This window comes from Falco naumanni, chromosome 5 (assembly GCF_017639655.2).
Source record: "Falco naumanni isolate bFalNau1 chromosome 5, bFalNau1.pat, whole genome shotgun sequence".
Classification (NCBI taxonomy): Eukaryota; Metazoa; Chordata; class Aves; order Falconiformes; family Falconidae; genus Falco; species Falco naumanni.
In genome coordinates this window covers 81,106,324-81,120,660 of record NC_054058.1, presented here as the reverse complement: position 1 = coordinate 81,120,660, position 14,337 = coordinate 81,106,324, and the positions used below count along the sequence as shown (strand labels likewise).

Here is a 14,337-nt window from a genome sequence, read left to right as displayed (position 1 = left end):
ACGGTACTTTGCTATATATCATCTGCTGTGTTATGATGTTGCAGACTTTATATTCTTTTTCCCTTAGAGTTACTTATCTAGTATGATATCCTTAAACACTTTTCATGCTTTCACTTTTTTTAGCTACTAAACAAAACCTGAATTTTAAAAGGGAGCATGGAATAATAGCGAGGTCGACAAAAAATATGTAGGATACAACGAATGCTTCAGGGTCTTTGATTTCTTGATCACTTCAAAGTTCTGGCTCAGAAAATTTCTTATAGGCAGAATTTGGGCAGTAGTACAGTCTGTCCCCTTTCAAGCATTGTGTGGCGTAGTCTGTGTTGTACTACAGCACTGAGAATCTGGCGTTAATGAGCACTAAACTATCAATTACCCAGTACTTGTATGCACTAGATTTGCTAGCCAGTCCCCTGTGACGTGTTCATTAATTTTATTCCTGAACTGAGACAATACTGTTGTTCCAGCCCTAGTTACATAGTCAGAAGGGAAAAAAAAAAAAAAGTATAGTTTTTTGAGACTCTTCAGTAATACCACCAATTCAGAAAATGCTCTTAGGAGAAACTTTCAAAGCAAAAAAGGCCAGGCTGGGTTGACCTTACCTGATCTTGAGGTCGAAAGTCAATATAGTATTTCGGGGATCATTAAATACAATGCAAAACAACAAAACAGGTATTTTTAACATAGCGGACTTAAAACTCAGTCTGACTTGCTCTGTGGAGTTGTCTTGTTATGAGCCCATCTTAAGATGATTTTTGTGACTGTATGGTTAGGGTACATGTTCGACATTTGATAAGGTAGAGCATTACTTTTATTCGTATTTTTTCTGTTGATTTGATCATTTTCAGAAAGCACAGCTGAGTAATTCATATTAGTGTTATCTGTTTTACTGTCTTCTAAAACTGCATTTTATCTTGAACTTCATTGATTGTCTAACAAAAAAAAAAGCTTACCAAATATTTTTTTTAAAAAAAATACTTGTGATTTTTTTAATTTGTGATTTCTTATATACTTATATATACCTTTACATTGTTTTAAATATTTAGTCATCCTCTTTGTTATAGTATGATCTCCTAACCAGTAGTTATTTGGCATTACATTAATTGCTTTGAGGCTTCCTTGTTGACATCCTTCTATTTTTATGGGCTGATAAATATTGAGCCAGAGAGATATGGAATTATCTTTGCAGCACTTGTTTGAACTGCAGAGGTAATAGACTGGCATCAAGATTTTTCTAAAGTCTTTAGAGTCGTTGAAAAGCCAGGTTTGGGAAGCGAAAGGGGGCCAACCCTGGCACAAGAACTGGAAAGAAAACTGGATCTACTGCAGGAAGTACAGGATCTTGGATCCATTACATGGATCCAATAAATGCTGGTCTCTAGTGAGTCACTCTGCAGCGCTCTGCCTCATCTTCTGTCCTCCCTAATGCAGCAGCTGTTACCAGCACAACCCAAGCCATCCTTCTGGAGCAGCCTCCGTTCAGGGATGTGAGTGGTAGGTAGTGCCATAGCTGGTTTGCTGTCCCCACCAGGTTACTCCCCTAGACCGGTGTCCCTTTTGTTGATATCTAAAGCTAGCTTTCGTCCTTTTTTTTTCCCTTTTCTTTTTAAAACTATTTTAAATATCAGAAAAATCAATGATCAGTCATTGAAAATCAATGTTCCTTTTTTTTCTCAGCTGAAGGTTTTTCTTAAGCAGCTGCCATCAGGTTTTTATTAGCCTTCTGAAATTAAATTTTTTACATTCACAGTTTTTAAATGCAGCTATGGTAGTTTAAGACTTATGGGTTTAAAGTAACCTGATTTTCTGTGGTTATACCTGTGTGTGAAATTATACCTTATACTATGGGATGGATAAAATCACAGGTAGATCTGTGTCTATCAAATCAGTACTTCATAAAAAAAAACCACATTTAAATGGTGTAAGTTATAAAGAGGTTTTGGATGTTTAACAGAAGATGATTTTACTACCTTATTGTTTGCTGTAGGTGTGCAGAATTATTAATCATGTATCAGGCTGATATTAACCATGCTGCTGAAAGAGGACAGACACCTTTGTACCTGGCCTGTAAAAATGGAAATAGCAATTGTATTAAGCTATTGTTGGAAGGTGGAGCAGATCGAACAGTCAAAACCAGTGTAAGTTAAAATAATTTGTAAAGTTAAAGTGCCTTGTGTAGTACTGAATAACTGCAAACAGGTAGGAGATATTTACATTAAACATTTATTTAAAGTTTTCTTCAAAGCTGCAATAAACTGTGTAATTTGAAATAATATTTTGTTCTTTTCATTATAGTTTCTGGTTTTTTTAAAGCTGTGTATTGTCTAAAAATCTCTGAAATTATGTGACTTTGATATAATTTTAAATATTTCAGATTCCACCTGCAGTTTGCTGCAGACTTTTCTTCAGCACTGGATTTGCAAAGCAGGACTCTTCTGTTTTGACTTATTTTTAAGGTGGAGAAGTGGAGATAGGGAATGTTAGGGTGCTTTATTGTTGTCCTTGAGTGGATCCCCACCCCCAAATTTGTCAGCCAGTATTTTAAAGTCTCACATATCATAAATGGGAGAATATGGGGCAGAAGAATTATCTACAGGAGAAAAGGAGGAGGACTGCCTCAAAATTAACATCTAGGCGTTGCCTTTTTCAGGTGCTTTCCTGAAGTTTTTCTTAAGACTTTGATGCAAATATGACAATAAATGTTGGTTGTAGGCTTTCCAGAAACACAGCACAATGACTATTAGCTTCACAGTACATTCTGCTCCTCTCTTATAGTGAAATTTTTAGATTCATTTATTTTGGATTTGGAACGTAAATATATTTGACTTAAATGAGAGAAAGTTGTGATGTCAAAACCATGAAAAAACCTGACTGCTAAATCGATTAATGCAACATGAAACAAATTATTGATAGAATCCATGGTAGTTTGGTGCATGATAAGAAAACGGTTTATTAACAGCATGTAAGTCCTATATCACTTAGACTCTCCCAAAAATTATTGAAGTCTCTGTTGGACTGTCCTTGGAGCAAGCTGTAAAATTTTCTTTCTGTTACATTTTCTTCCCTCTCTTTCTTCCACCTCAGACACATATGAGCAACTCTGTTTTCCCAAAGGATTATTATATCACTCTTGCTTAACTTTATAATTTCCAGGCAAAGCTTTCCATTCAGATTCATTGCTGATGTAAGTTCTGCAAACATTTTTCTATGCATTTGGTTGGAGTTTGCTTTCTGCTTTTTTTTTTTTTTAGGATGGCTGGTCACCAATTCACGCAGCAGTGGATTCTGGTAATGTTGACAGTCTCAAGCTCCTTATGTACTATGGAAAGCCAAACAATGGGAACCCTTTGACTGATGCAGAGACTAATTTAGACTACTTTGATTTGGAGAAGCGAGAAGACAACTATGGCAGTAGCATAAAGCCTGTTATTTCTGCAGATCTCATCAACCATGCTGACAAAGAGGGTTGGACTGCTGCCCACATAGCAGCATCAAAAGGCTTTAAGGTCAGTCTGTGTGAACAAGTTACAGTAACCTGATAGAATTTAGGCAAGATAATCCTTTCTTATCTTTGAAGAACTAAAACTTAGATGTCAAATATAAGTTTGTTATCTAGTTTATTGTCACAATTGATTTAACAGAGAGAGAGAGGTATTTCTAGTGGACAATTCACCCTAGAAGTTAGGTGTCAAATGGAGTGAAGTGTCATATTTAGGTGTCTATTTCTTTTGGGATAACAATAAAAAGACAAAACATGATTACCTGAGATTCAGTTTTTCAAAGTTAAGGCAAGGTGAATCCTATCCTAAATGCCAACTCATTGGGTGTCATGTACTTATTAGTGGAATATAGTTTCTTGTTACAGTTAGAGACGATTTAGCTATAAACGATTTTTCCAGAGGGAAGGAGGGAAGAGAAAGAAATTTAAGGATTAGATTTGTACCATAACACATTGTTCGATGTGTTGTTTTGGGCAGCCTTTTTAGAGGCAGCAAGTAAGTTTTTTGGGGGGTGGGATAACTGATGACATGGTGAATGACCTGACAGGTCTTACTGATAATAAACATGAAGATTTCTGGAAAATTAATATTACTTGAAGTATTTGATATCAGGAGCTTTAAACTTCTAACACTGACTGTTTAAAGGATTATTATTTTTTTAATGACAGCTGTCAGTCACATCTTAACTGTGAAACTTTTACCCGGGGAGAAAATAGGGGATACTAAACCCAGAAGAGAGTGAATTCTAGGAAAATATAGTCCAAGACTATGAAAATCAGCTTGTGATTGCATGCTTAATTCAATATCTATTATTATATTTGCTTTTTTTCCTGATAAATTTACTATGATAAATTCAAAATATACACAAATTTAAGATTCAGTTTATTAAACTATATTTTTTAGAGACTAGCCACCGATCACTCAGCATTTTGCATTACAGAGTCAGGATTCCGTGACCAATGTCTGTTAGGCAGGAATAGACTCTTATTTCAGTATCCACTCATCTAATTTGAGATGGAGTTTAAGGTATTTGTTATAGTCTGCAAATACCTAAATAGCACGCAGTATGTTGATTCTTTCTGCAATAATATAATCCTCAGGACATTGGAAGCTAGCTTTTATTTACTAAGAGGGGCTTCAGCTAGTTGTTCTCTCTGAAGGCTCTGACGCTGGAAGTCTTCAGACATACCTATCGTGAATAGCTCAGTTTTGAGTCTCTGAGCACATTCCAAGTCAACTGTTCAATAATGTCTCTGTCGAGGGTTGAAGTTATTCTTTTAGGTGATGAAGGCAATATACAGCTGGCAGTCAGATTCCTGGTTTCAGTGCTGCAGAGATTTTATACAATTGTATTTGATTAAGATGCATTTATTGACTTGAGATGTTTGAGATATGAAAAAGCTAAAGAAAGCTTAATAGCCATCTTCAAGTACTGTTAATGCTTCATTCTCTAATCCTTTATCTGCACTGCATGTCATTCATGACACTATATAATAGTCGCATATAAACAGTGCTGGCACTTTCACCCTTCTCTGAGATTGGTAGGTGCCATTCTTTACACATGAATTAAGCTGTGGCATCTTGGCTGCTGTTTCATAGGCAACAAAACTTCCCATTTTGCTAAGGGAATAAGCCTCATTTCTTTGTTCTCTTCTACTTGTTTCTTCCGTCTTCTCACTTTCAGCCTCACGGTTCGGTCCTTTGCCTTCTGCTGACTTTGCCATTCATTGCACCCATTTGAGAGACAAGAGTTAACTTACTAACCTGGCAAGAAACTATGCTTCTTTTTTTTTTCTGGTCTATTTTCTTCTGGCAAAGTTAGTGAGCTAATTGATTTTTAAGAGTTTCTTACAAGTGCTGGAGCCACAATCTGGTAAAATTTCATCTCACAGGGAAATACAGCTTGAATGACTGATATGTTTATGAAAGGAGGCGTTAAAAGAGTATCAGATATACTGACAAAAGTCTTTCTGTTAGAACAGCTACGAAATTGAAACCAGTAGCCAAACCTGCAACAAGCCACTGTGCTGAGTCCAAATACTTAATAGCTGCTTCTCTGTGTTTTCAGGGTTTCGTTTCTCTACTATCTAAACCTCAGAGGTTTTCAATACAGTATTAACTAATGTAATTTTTGGTGGTGTCTAATTCTAATATGGCTATCTGTCCTTGAAAGGCATGTTTGAGGATGACAAAGGTTTCATGAAGGCCACCTGTATTGTTGCTCCATCGGTCTTCTGATCACTGATCAATCGATGTTTGAATGTAATTTTGTGAGGGCATTTTTTTTTCCCCTGCTAGTTTGGAAGGATCTATAAAATTGGATTTTTTTATGTTACAGTATGATTGTACCAATACAAATGTATCTGCTAGTAGCTTCTTTTTAATGAATTTTAATGATTTTTTGCTTTTCTTGAGCTTTTGTTGACTTTTTTAAAGTCTTTGAATTTTAAGAGGACATCATGTTGGCATCCACAAAATGTTTGTCTTCTGAGTTTAATAGAAAAGCATTTTTATTTCTATGCATTGTTACTATGCTTGCACAAATTCAGATTTACCTGCCAAAGAAGAGGCTTGCAAGGTGATTTTGAAATTAGTGTTTTTCTTTTGCTGTGTCCCATTCAGATGTCAGGCACAATGGGAACTTGTACTTGGTGAATTGCAAAGTTAAAATTGATTTTATGGATTGCCATCTGAATAGATTCATTAATGAGTCTGTGTTAAGTTTTAGAATTGCTTTTCTAGTGTTGACTGAACATTGAAGCCAAGATGTTCAAAACAGGATGCGTAGCTGGGCATGTTTCCTTACGTGAATACCTAAACTAGTGGGCAGATGTTAAGAATTTCTCAATTCAACTGATCAGCACTTGAGGCTTGAAGACTGTAGAAGCCTGGCAGCATATGTTCTGCTTTTTCAGAATCTTGATTTGAGACTTTCAAGTGTGCTATAAAACATTTTTACTTCTGGTTTTCAACTCTGTGAGGAACATCATTTGGATGCTTATATATGAAAACTCCATAGCTGACTATCTTTGAAATATATGTGTAAGAATTTCATTTAGTAGTCTAACTGCATATTGATAGAACACTTTAATGCAGCAAATGTACAAGTAAATAATGCAGTTCTTACTTTGCAGAACTGTCTAGAAATCCTTTGTAGCCATGGTGGACTAGAGGCTGAGAGAAAAGATAAGTGTAATCGAACATTGCATGATGTTGCTACTGATGATTGCAAACATCTCCTAGAAAACTTAAGTAAGTAAATGCTATCAGCACTATATAAAAATGCTTTTAGTAAAGAGCTTATGGGACAAAAATGAGAAATATGAAAATGGCAGTCGTCACTTTTTTGGCACCACAAAAACCAAACAAGTTTCTACTCTCCAGATTTTGTAAGAGTGTATGACAAAATTTTGTTGGAGGTTATTAAATGACTTAGGTCTTTCTTTTTAAACCATTTGAAAAGATGGATTATATTGTACATGTGAAAACATCTATATTCTCCTAAAATTTCTGAGTTTAATATTAGTAATTACTTTTTCCAGAGCTATAATCCTCCTCTTATCTTTTCTTCAAATTCTTGCAGAACAATCACTTGATGGTGGATAGTTGTCAAATTTCCTTAGGCCAAGGCAATCATCTATTCCTGTCTGAATCTCTTTTTAGAGCATAGTTTTATTTGTAATTTGTTTCTTGTTGAGGGAATTGCTTTTTTTATTCTTCAAAAAAAGTCTTACAGACAACATGAAAGAACTTCTTTTTTCCAACATTTATAACTTCTGTTAGAAGGTTGTTCTTCTGTTGGAACCTGTCATCTTCCTTCTCTAAGTTTTCTCAAAAATCAGTAAACCAGGCTGAACTGTGTATTTCTTGAGTTAGAACTTGCAAGTTCTGTGCTTTCTGTTTCTCTGCATACTCAGAAGTATTTCTTTGTAGATTTGGACACTTCATATTTATTCACTTTTTTGGTGTTTGTGTTGCGGGTAGTCAAGGTCATTGATTATCAACAAATTAGGGAAGCTTTGTGTGTGCTGCTTCTGATTTTCCTCTTCAGCTAGCAGGGTATCTATGTTCTTATCATTTTACTGTTGGTGCAGAGAGGAACACAACTCACTTTCTATTAGAATTTCCTCTGGGGTCTACTTCTTTATCAGACTGAAGCCAGTTACTGATGGCTGAATCTGTAGCCTGTTAAATTGATGCTTGTAGTATTTTCATCAGTCTTAGTACCTTGTTTCTCTGATCAGGCTTATCATGAATTCGGCTGCTTTTGTCAGGTCAGGTCAGAACCTTTGGACTCCTTTTCTCTTCTGTTTCATTTGTTAAGCCTGTAGATAACATCAATGCCATCATAATTAATTCTTCACCCCCGCCAATATCTGATCTGTGGAAGCTTGGAAACAAGAGTTTGATCTGGGTATACACCGTAACAAGGCAAGGCTGCGCTGGGGTAAGCTGCGTATGTACTATCCTCTACCTTCCTCACAGTCCAGGAAGGTTTCTGCTGTAGGGTGTTCCATGCATGTAGGACAGGAGGATGTCCTCCAGCAGATCTGAGCCATGACTGCCAGCTGTGCTGTAGAGGTCACATGCGCTGAAACTGAGGCATATGCTGTACCTCTGTCCTAGGGGCCTGATTCCGTGTAGAGAACTCTGTATTTCTTATAGTCATTGCTCATTTCCCTGAGGTCCAGCCTTCAGAAGGGCAAGCCTTTGATACATTGCTCACAATCCCACATCTGAAGGATGCCTTTGAGTAATCTTTTCCCTATGGTAGGCTACTGGATTTAAAACAGACTTTTTTCTGACATTAGAAAAGCTTCATTAGTTTCTATCAGCTTAAGATTTAGCTTCTGAACTCAAAAGCAAAACTAAAATCATGTTGCAAGATTTCATAATCTGATATTATTTTTTTTTTGTGGTGCACTTATTTTTAATTTCAGGGATAATTTCCAAAAAGTATTGTTTTGGCATTAGTTAGAAGGCAGTTTCATTTTCACCTTGAGTCATCTAAATGTTTTATATTAGACTGCTGCTTCTGTTGAGTTGTATTCCATTTTTCAGAGCAAGATTTAAAATATAATCATTAAATTAATTTTGTTTCTAGAATATGCATAGAAATTTCCTACTTTCTTTTTTATATATTTTGTCAGTTTATTCTATAGCAAATGAAAGATAGACTTCCAAGTGACTTTCTGTCTTGGCTCTTAGGTTTTTACTTAAAGACATTTGATTCAGCTAACTGTGTTTTCCATTTGTGCACAAAAGCCAGAAAATTCCTTTCTGCATTGACAATAAAAATGTGCACAACCACAATAATCTAAAACTTTAAGACACAACCTACCATCTGTCTTAATTTATAAAAAAATTAGTCTGTAAAGAGGAAATAAAAGATTAAGTAAGTTTTCTCTTGTTTCCTGTTATTTAAGCGTAATAATTATTTTTTTGTAAAGTAAAAAAAGAAATGTTGTTATTTGTTTTTCATCACAGCTTTGATTTTTTTAGTGGTCTGTGCTGCTTTTTAACATTTGCTTTTCTGTAGTGGGAGTTATTTTGTAGCTTTCCTTTGCAATATTGAATGTTATTGGTCTTTAATAAATGGATTTTTTTAATTGAGTTTTACAGATTTTCTCATTCTTTATTTCTGTTTTTCAACAGATGCTCTCAATGTACCTGTAAGGATTTCAGTCAGTGGCATTGAACCAGCCCACTGTGGTACAGAGGAATTTGATACAGAAAACACAATATGTGCTTTAAATATCCGCAAACAAACATCATGGGATGATTTTTCAAAAGCAGTGAGTCAGGCAGTGACAAACCACTTCCAAGCAATTGCTTCTGATGGATGGAGGAGCCTAGAAGAGCTGTCATTTAATAGTGCTGCAGAATCCAACATTGGCCTCAGTGCAAGCAGTATATTATCTGTCAAACTAGGTATCAATATTGGTGTAATAAGAAAAGCAAAAATTTGGGGTTTTCTTGAATTGCTGAAATCTTGTGAGATAAAAAATATCTTTAGATTTCTGGATCTTTTAAAGCTTAGACTAAGAAAGACCAGTACTAGCTATGAAACTCTGAACAGCGCTGGCATGAAAGCATTCTTTACTTTTAGCTATGTGTATGGTACAATTCATTAAGCACTGTAATATCATATTGGGGACCATGAGGCCCTATGTTAATTAGTCTTTTACTCAATTTAGTACTCCAGAGGAGACATCTGTATTACAGGTGAAACAAAACAATTTAAAGCCCACACTATGTCTTTACAGACATCCAGAATGTACAGTAAATCCAGACCATAAATCATTAGCATAGGTAGAACAGAACTGCTCCTGTTCTTTGTAACTTCACTTATCAAAAATGATGAGAAATTGGCCTCATTGCAGTGGTGGTAGTAACAGTTGCATAGGATTCTGAAAATTCATGTGCTTCATCTTAAATCCCCTTCCACCTGTCCACCACCCCAAAAAAGCCCTATTCAAATCAGAGTGGGCAAGTAACCTTATTTTACTTTATTTTACACGTAAAGATGTAAAGACAGGCTAGCTATTAAATCTGTGTCTCAGTTGGCAAGAAGCATTAGTATCCTCAGTCATGTATCAAATAATAATACGATTTAGTACATGGGACTGGTCTGTTTGTCAAATTTGTCAGTATATGCACAAAAACTTTGTAAGCAAGTGAATATGCTTGAGCATAGGACACAATATATATACAGGAACCATCTCTCTCATTTTTTCTTCTTAACAGGAAACATTTCGTGGTCAACAGGTCAGATTTTTTCCCAGCCACCATGGGACTTTTTGAAGAACAACAGAGCTGAGCATATCACAGTGTTTTTGTTTGGTAATTTTCAATTCATATTTTTTAGGTTTGAATGTTAAGTCGCACCATGTATATATAACACATAATTTGAGAATCATTTGCTACTGGTTTTGTTCTTCAGTGTTGCTTCATCCTCAGATCATATCCAATTAATATATCCAGTTATTTTTTTTAACTAGATTTGAAAGGGTCTACAACATTTAGAAAATATCCTGGCACATAAAAGCCCTACTAACTTTTCCAGTTAAATAGTAGTATCCATTTTACTTATGTTATGTATACCTGTGAATCTGTGTTGGTAGATAAACTCCTTTCATTTTTTCACCATTTTAATTGGCATAGCCTGTAATTTTAGGAGATCGCTGTAGGATATTGCATGAAAAGCATATGTATCCATCATACATGCTTATAAACATGAGAGATTTAGAAAAGTTATTTGTGTATCTTTTTTTAAAGGACCTCAAGAAGGCTGCCTAAATAGTGTGACTTACGCATCTATGATACATCTTCAGACACTTCAGAATTACCTCCGCCTGGTAGGTACTAAGCTACTTTCTCTCTGCATGCTGTTTATACATGAAAATACTTCTGTAATAGCATTGACTAAAAAAAATTATCTTCTACGCTGTGAAAGAATGTCAAGACTTCTAAAAAATGGAACAGGATGAAAGCTGTTATTTTAAAGATAAAGTTCCCACTAGATCGTATCCCAAGAATTTAAGTCACATGAGGGCATTAACTTCCTTCTTTAAAAAGCTGCCACCTGATTAACTGAACTGCTTAAGATATATTAAAAGCTCTGTTATGTCTTTGTTCTTTCCAAATTTCTTTCTAAAGTTATTTCATTCCACTTTTTGAGGGGAAAGTAAATCAGAATTATTTGAGGTATGATTTTTATTATTAGCTTATATATCTCTATCTGTGCCGTAACTCTTACAATTTATTTAATACCTCGTAATGTAAGGATAGTTGGGTAATATGAGTTAACTTTCATACATAATTTGTTTTAACATTACTAATCAAATCAGCATTAGTTTAAAATTGCATAATTTCTGCTGTGTCCTTGCTGTTGTGGTTTTGTTTTATGTTTTTATAACATGTTTTGTGTTGTTATAAGAACAGCTACATGCCATAGGTTTCTGCTGTATTCAACAGTAGTGCACAACGATATGAGTGTGTTCCCTTACTGACTTTTTAGTGCTAATGTAATTTTACAGTTAAGACAGATGATTTTTATTCTGCTGTATTGAGAACATGATCCCATTTCAACTGGAAATAAAGTCCTTAAACTACATCCTTAAGTTAGCAGTGATTTAAACTAGTCTGATGATTTTAAAATCATTCTGGTTTTTCAGTTTTAATTCAAAATCAAGAAAATATTTGTGACTCCTCAACTCATCCTTCCTACATTACTTTTTCATTTTTTAGTGATTGTTATAATGACAAAATATTTTTTCATGTAGTTTTACAAGGTAGGATATAAATTTATCAACATAATTCCAAGATACTGTATGCAAATATTGCCTATTGTGAAACTGCTATAGTAAGGATTATTCAGCTCCTGTAGTGCAAAACAAATAACTTTGTCTGTTAGGTGCTGATTGTCTCATCTAGGTTAAAAAAAATAATCCAAGTCTGAACTTTCAAGAATCATTTATTGTCTGTCTGTAGGTTGAACAGTACCGTAATGTCATTTTCCATGGTCCAGAAGGAAGTTTGCAAGACTATATAGCATATCAGATAGCGGCCTGCATGAAGGTATTAACACAAACGTATAAAGTAAATTAGTTCAGAAATTAGAGTTTGCACTATTTCACCAAATCTATAAATTTTCAACACAGCAAAAGCAAGTTGCTGCAGGATCCACATGTGAAATCATTAAAGTTGAAGTGGATGCTGATTTCTCCAAGGAGCAGCTTGCAGAACTGTTCATCAGTAGTGGTAAGGTTATTTCAGCAGGACTGATTTTGATGATTTGTAGGAAATGTTTTAATGGTACAAAGTAAAGAAATACATTAAAAAATTTTGCATAGTGGGTGGCATGTTTTGACAGAAGACAGAGTTTTCCAGGTGCTTCGGAAATAATGGTAGGTGTCTACACTGTGGTAGAACTGTGTGTGACAGTCCAATAGGGAGCTCTATCAAAAGTTCATGCCATTTAAGTAAAATTAATAGTTCTTAATGTTTTTTTCTGTCTCATTTCTTTTTCCCTTTGTTTGTGAGCCTTTAAAAGTTGATTGTTGTGCTTCAGATCTAGCACATCAGAAATGAACGTCTATTGTTGCTTTATTGTAGCTATTGTAATGGTTGTGGGTTTTTAACAAATACAGGAGAAGGGAAGCTATAACTATTTCATTTCTGGGAATAAAAGGAGCAGTAAAAGAGTTCTTTAAAAGTCAGACCACTTGCTTTTAACATATGCTTGTTTGCTAGATACTTATGTGTGGGTCTGAGCCATGTTTTATCACCTGGGCAGGCACGCGAGTGCATGTGTGTGTGTGCATGTGTGCGTGTGTGTGTCGGTGTGTGCAGAACAAATTTTTCATCGAGGTGAATAACTGTAGGTGGCTTAAAGTCCTGTTACTTGGGTGCTCCACAATGAAGTATTCTCAAAGTGGTCAGCAGGCTGTATTGTGCAAATTCACGATGACTAATTGGTAAGAGTGAAAAAAGGACAAAGTAGCCAAAGATGAATGATGGTAAAAATGGGCAAATTAAGTACAAAAGCAGAAGAATGGGGCCACATGGGTCAGTCAGAAGTGAAGGCAGTCATAAAAAGCAACAAATAGAATAGTGCTAAAAGTGAAGGAAAAAGTGGTGTTTTCTGTGGAGGGCTTCTTCTTGGGCAGGTTGGGCTGTGTTTTGCCCATACTCACGCATTCAAACTCTGATTTCTTTTATTTTGCCGTAGTGTTAACCATAGAGTAATAATATAGTACATAGTATTGCTATACAATATATAAAATAAAATAGCAATAATAGTATATACTATTACACATATTACTGTTACACATACAGTAATAATATAAGAGCCTGAAGGGTGATATGGTGCTTCCTTCTTTTTGGTACTGTTCAAATTAATTTTGGCTCAGATGCAAGTTTTGTCCTTTGCAGGCAGTTCTCAGGTAGCTGCTTTCACCCCTTTGCAGCTTTCTTCTATTTTTTTTTTCCATTTCTGTTTGATGAATGTTTAGGTTTTGGAGTTTTTCTGTTGATGACAACTGGCAATATAGCTTGAATCTAACCTTGGTAGCAAGACCTTGTTTGCATCCAAAAATGTTGGGCTTTTTTATTATCGTGGTCTCTTCTCCAGCTCTAGGATTTTAAGTTTACCTCTCATTCAATATGGTGTTTCACATTAAAAATAAATGTTATAAATGTCATTACTGCTTGGAATAACCTTGTGTTTCAGGAGCTTTGATTTTCACATTTCACTTTCCATACTGAAAGAAGCTGGGCTTTAGGCATTTGAAACTTCATCAGTTTCAATTTTACCAATGCAGTGCCTCTGGATACATTTTCATGTGCTGCCATGATGAAACTTTGAGACAGACAGAGCTTTGAGAGGATCAGCCCCTACCTTTTTCCTTCTCAGTATGGTCAGATCAGAAACACCAAGAGGAATTTGAATCTCCTAAGCAAATGTTTTATTCAAACAAACTAGAATTACTAACTTATTAATAGAAAAACTACAGTTCAGTTAGAAGACAGCATTCAGTCTTACTACCTGCTGTGCGCTTGCAGTGTGGATCCTACTCTTCAAGTATGCTTTCGTCCTGTCGATTTCATTGGCTTTCTTGATTGCAGTAAACTGCACAGTGCCCTCTGACAACATCCATGCTCATGAACAAAAGCAGAGCCACCCCACAGGCTCGTACAGTGGTGTGCAGAAGGGTGCTCCGTTCTGTTTGTTAGCATACTTTCCGGTGTATTTTCGTCTATGTCAGGTTGGTTTTTCTTCTCCCAGGAAATCCCGCTCACAGTTCGGAGGACAGCTGGTGTCAGTGATTATTTC

General features: G+C 35.5%; 1 protein-coding gene across 1 annotated transcript in view; it reads left to right on the top strand.

Annotated features, from left to right (window-relative positions):
- The window catches only part of CTTNBP2 (cortactin binding protein 2), a 90,996-nt gene that overhangs the window by 56,025 nt on the left and 20,634 nt on the right, over window positions 1-14,337 (top strand). Inside the window, exons 7-14 of the mRNA XM_040596326.1 lie at window positions 1,988-2,138; window positions 3,252-3,506; window positions 6,635-6,752; window positions 9,156-9,431; window positions 10,248-10,343; window positions 10,779-10,858; window positions 11,994-12,080; window positions 12,164-12,263. Of these exons, the coding sequence (XP_040452260.1) occupies window positions 1,988-2,138; window positions 3,252-3,506; window positions 6,635-6,752; window positions 9,156-9,431; window positions 10,248-10,343; window positions 10,779-10,858; window positions 11,994-12,080; window positions 12,164-12,263 (1,163 nt within the window). The remainder of the gene's footprint in view (window positions 1-1,987; window positions 2,139-3,251; window positions 3,507-6,634; window positions 6,753-9,155; window positions 9,432-10,247; window positions 10,344-10,778; window positions 10,859-11,993; window positions 12,081-12,163; window positions 12,264-14,337) is intronic.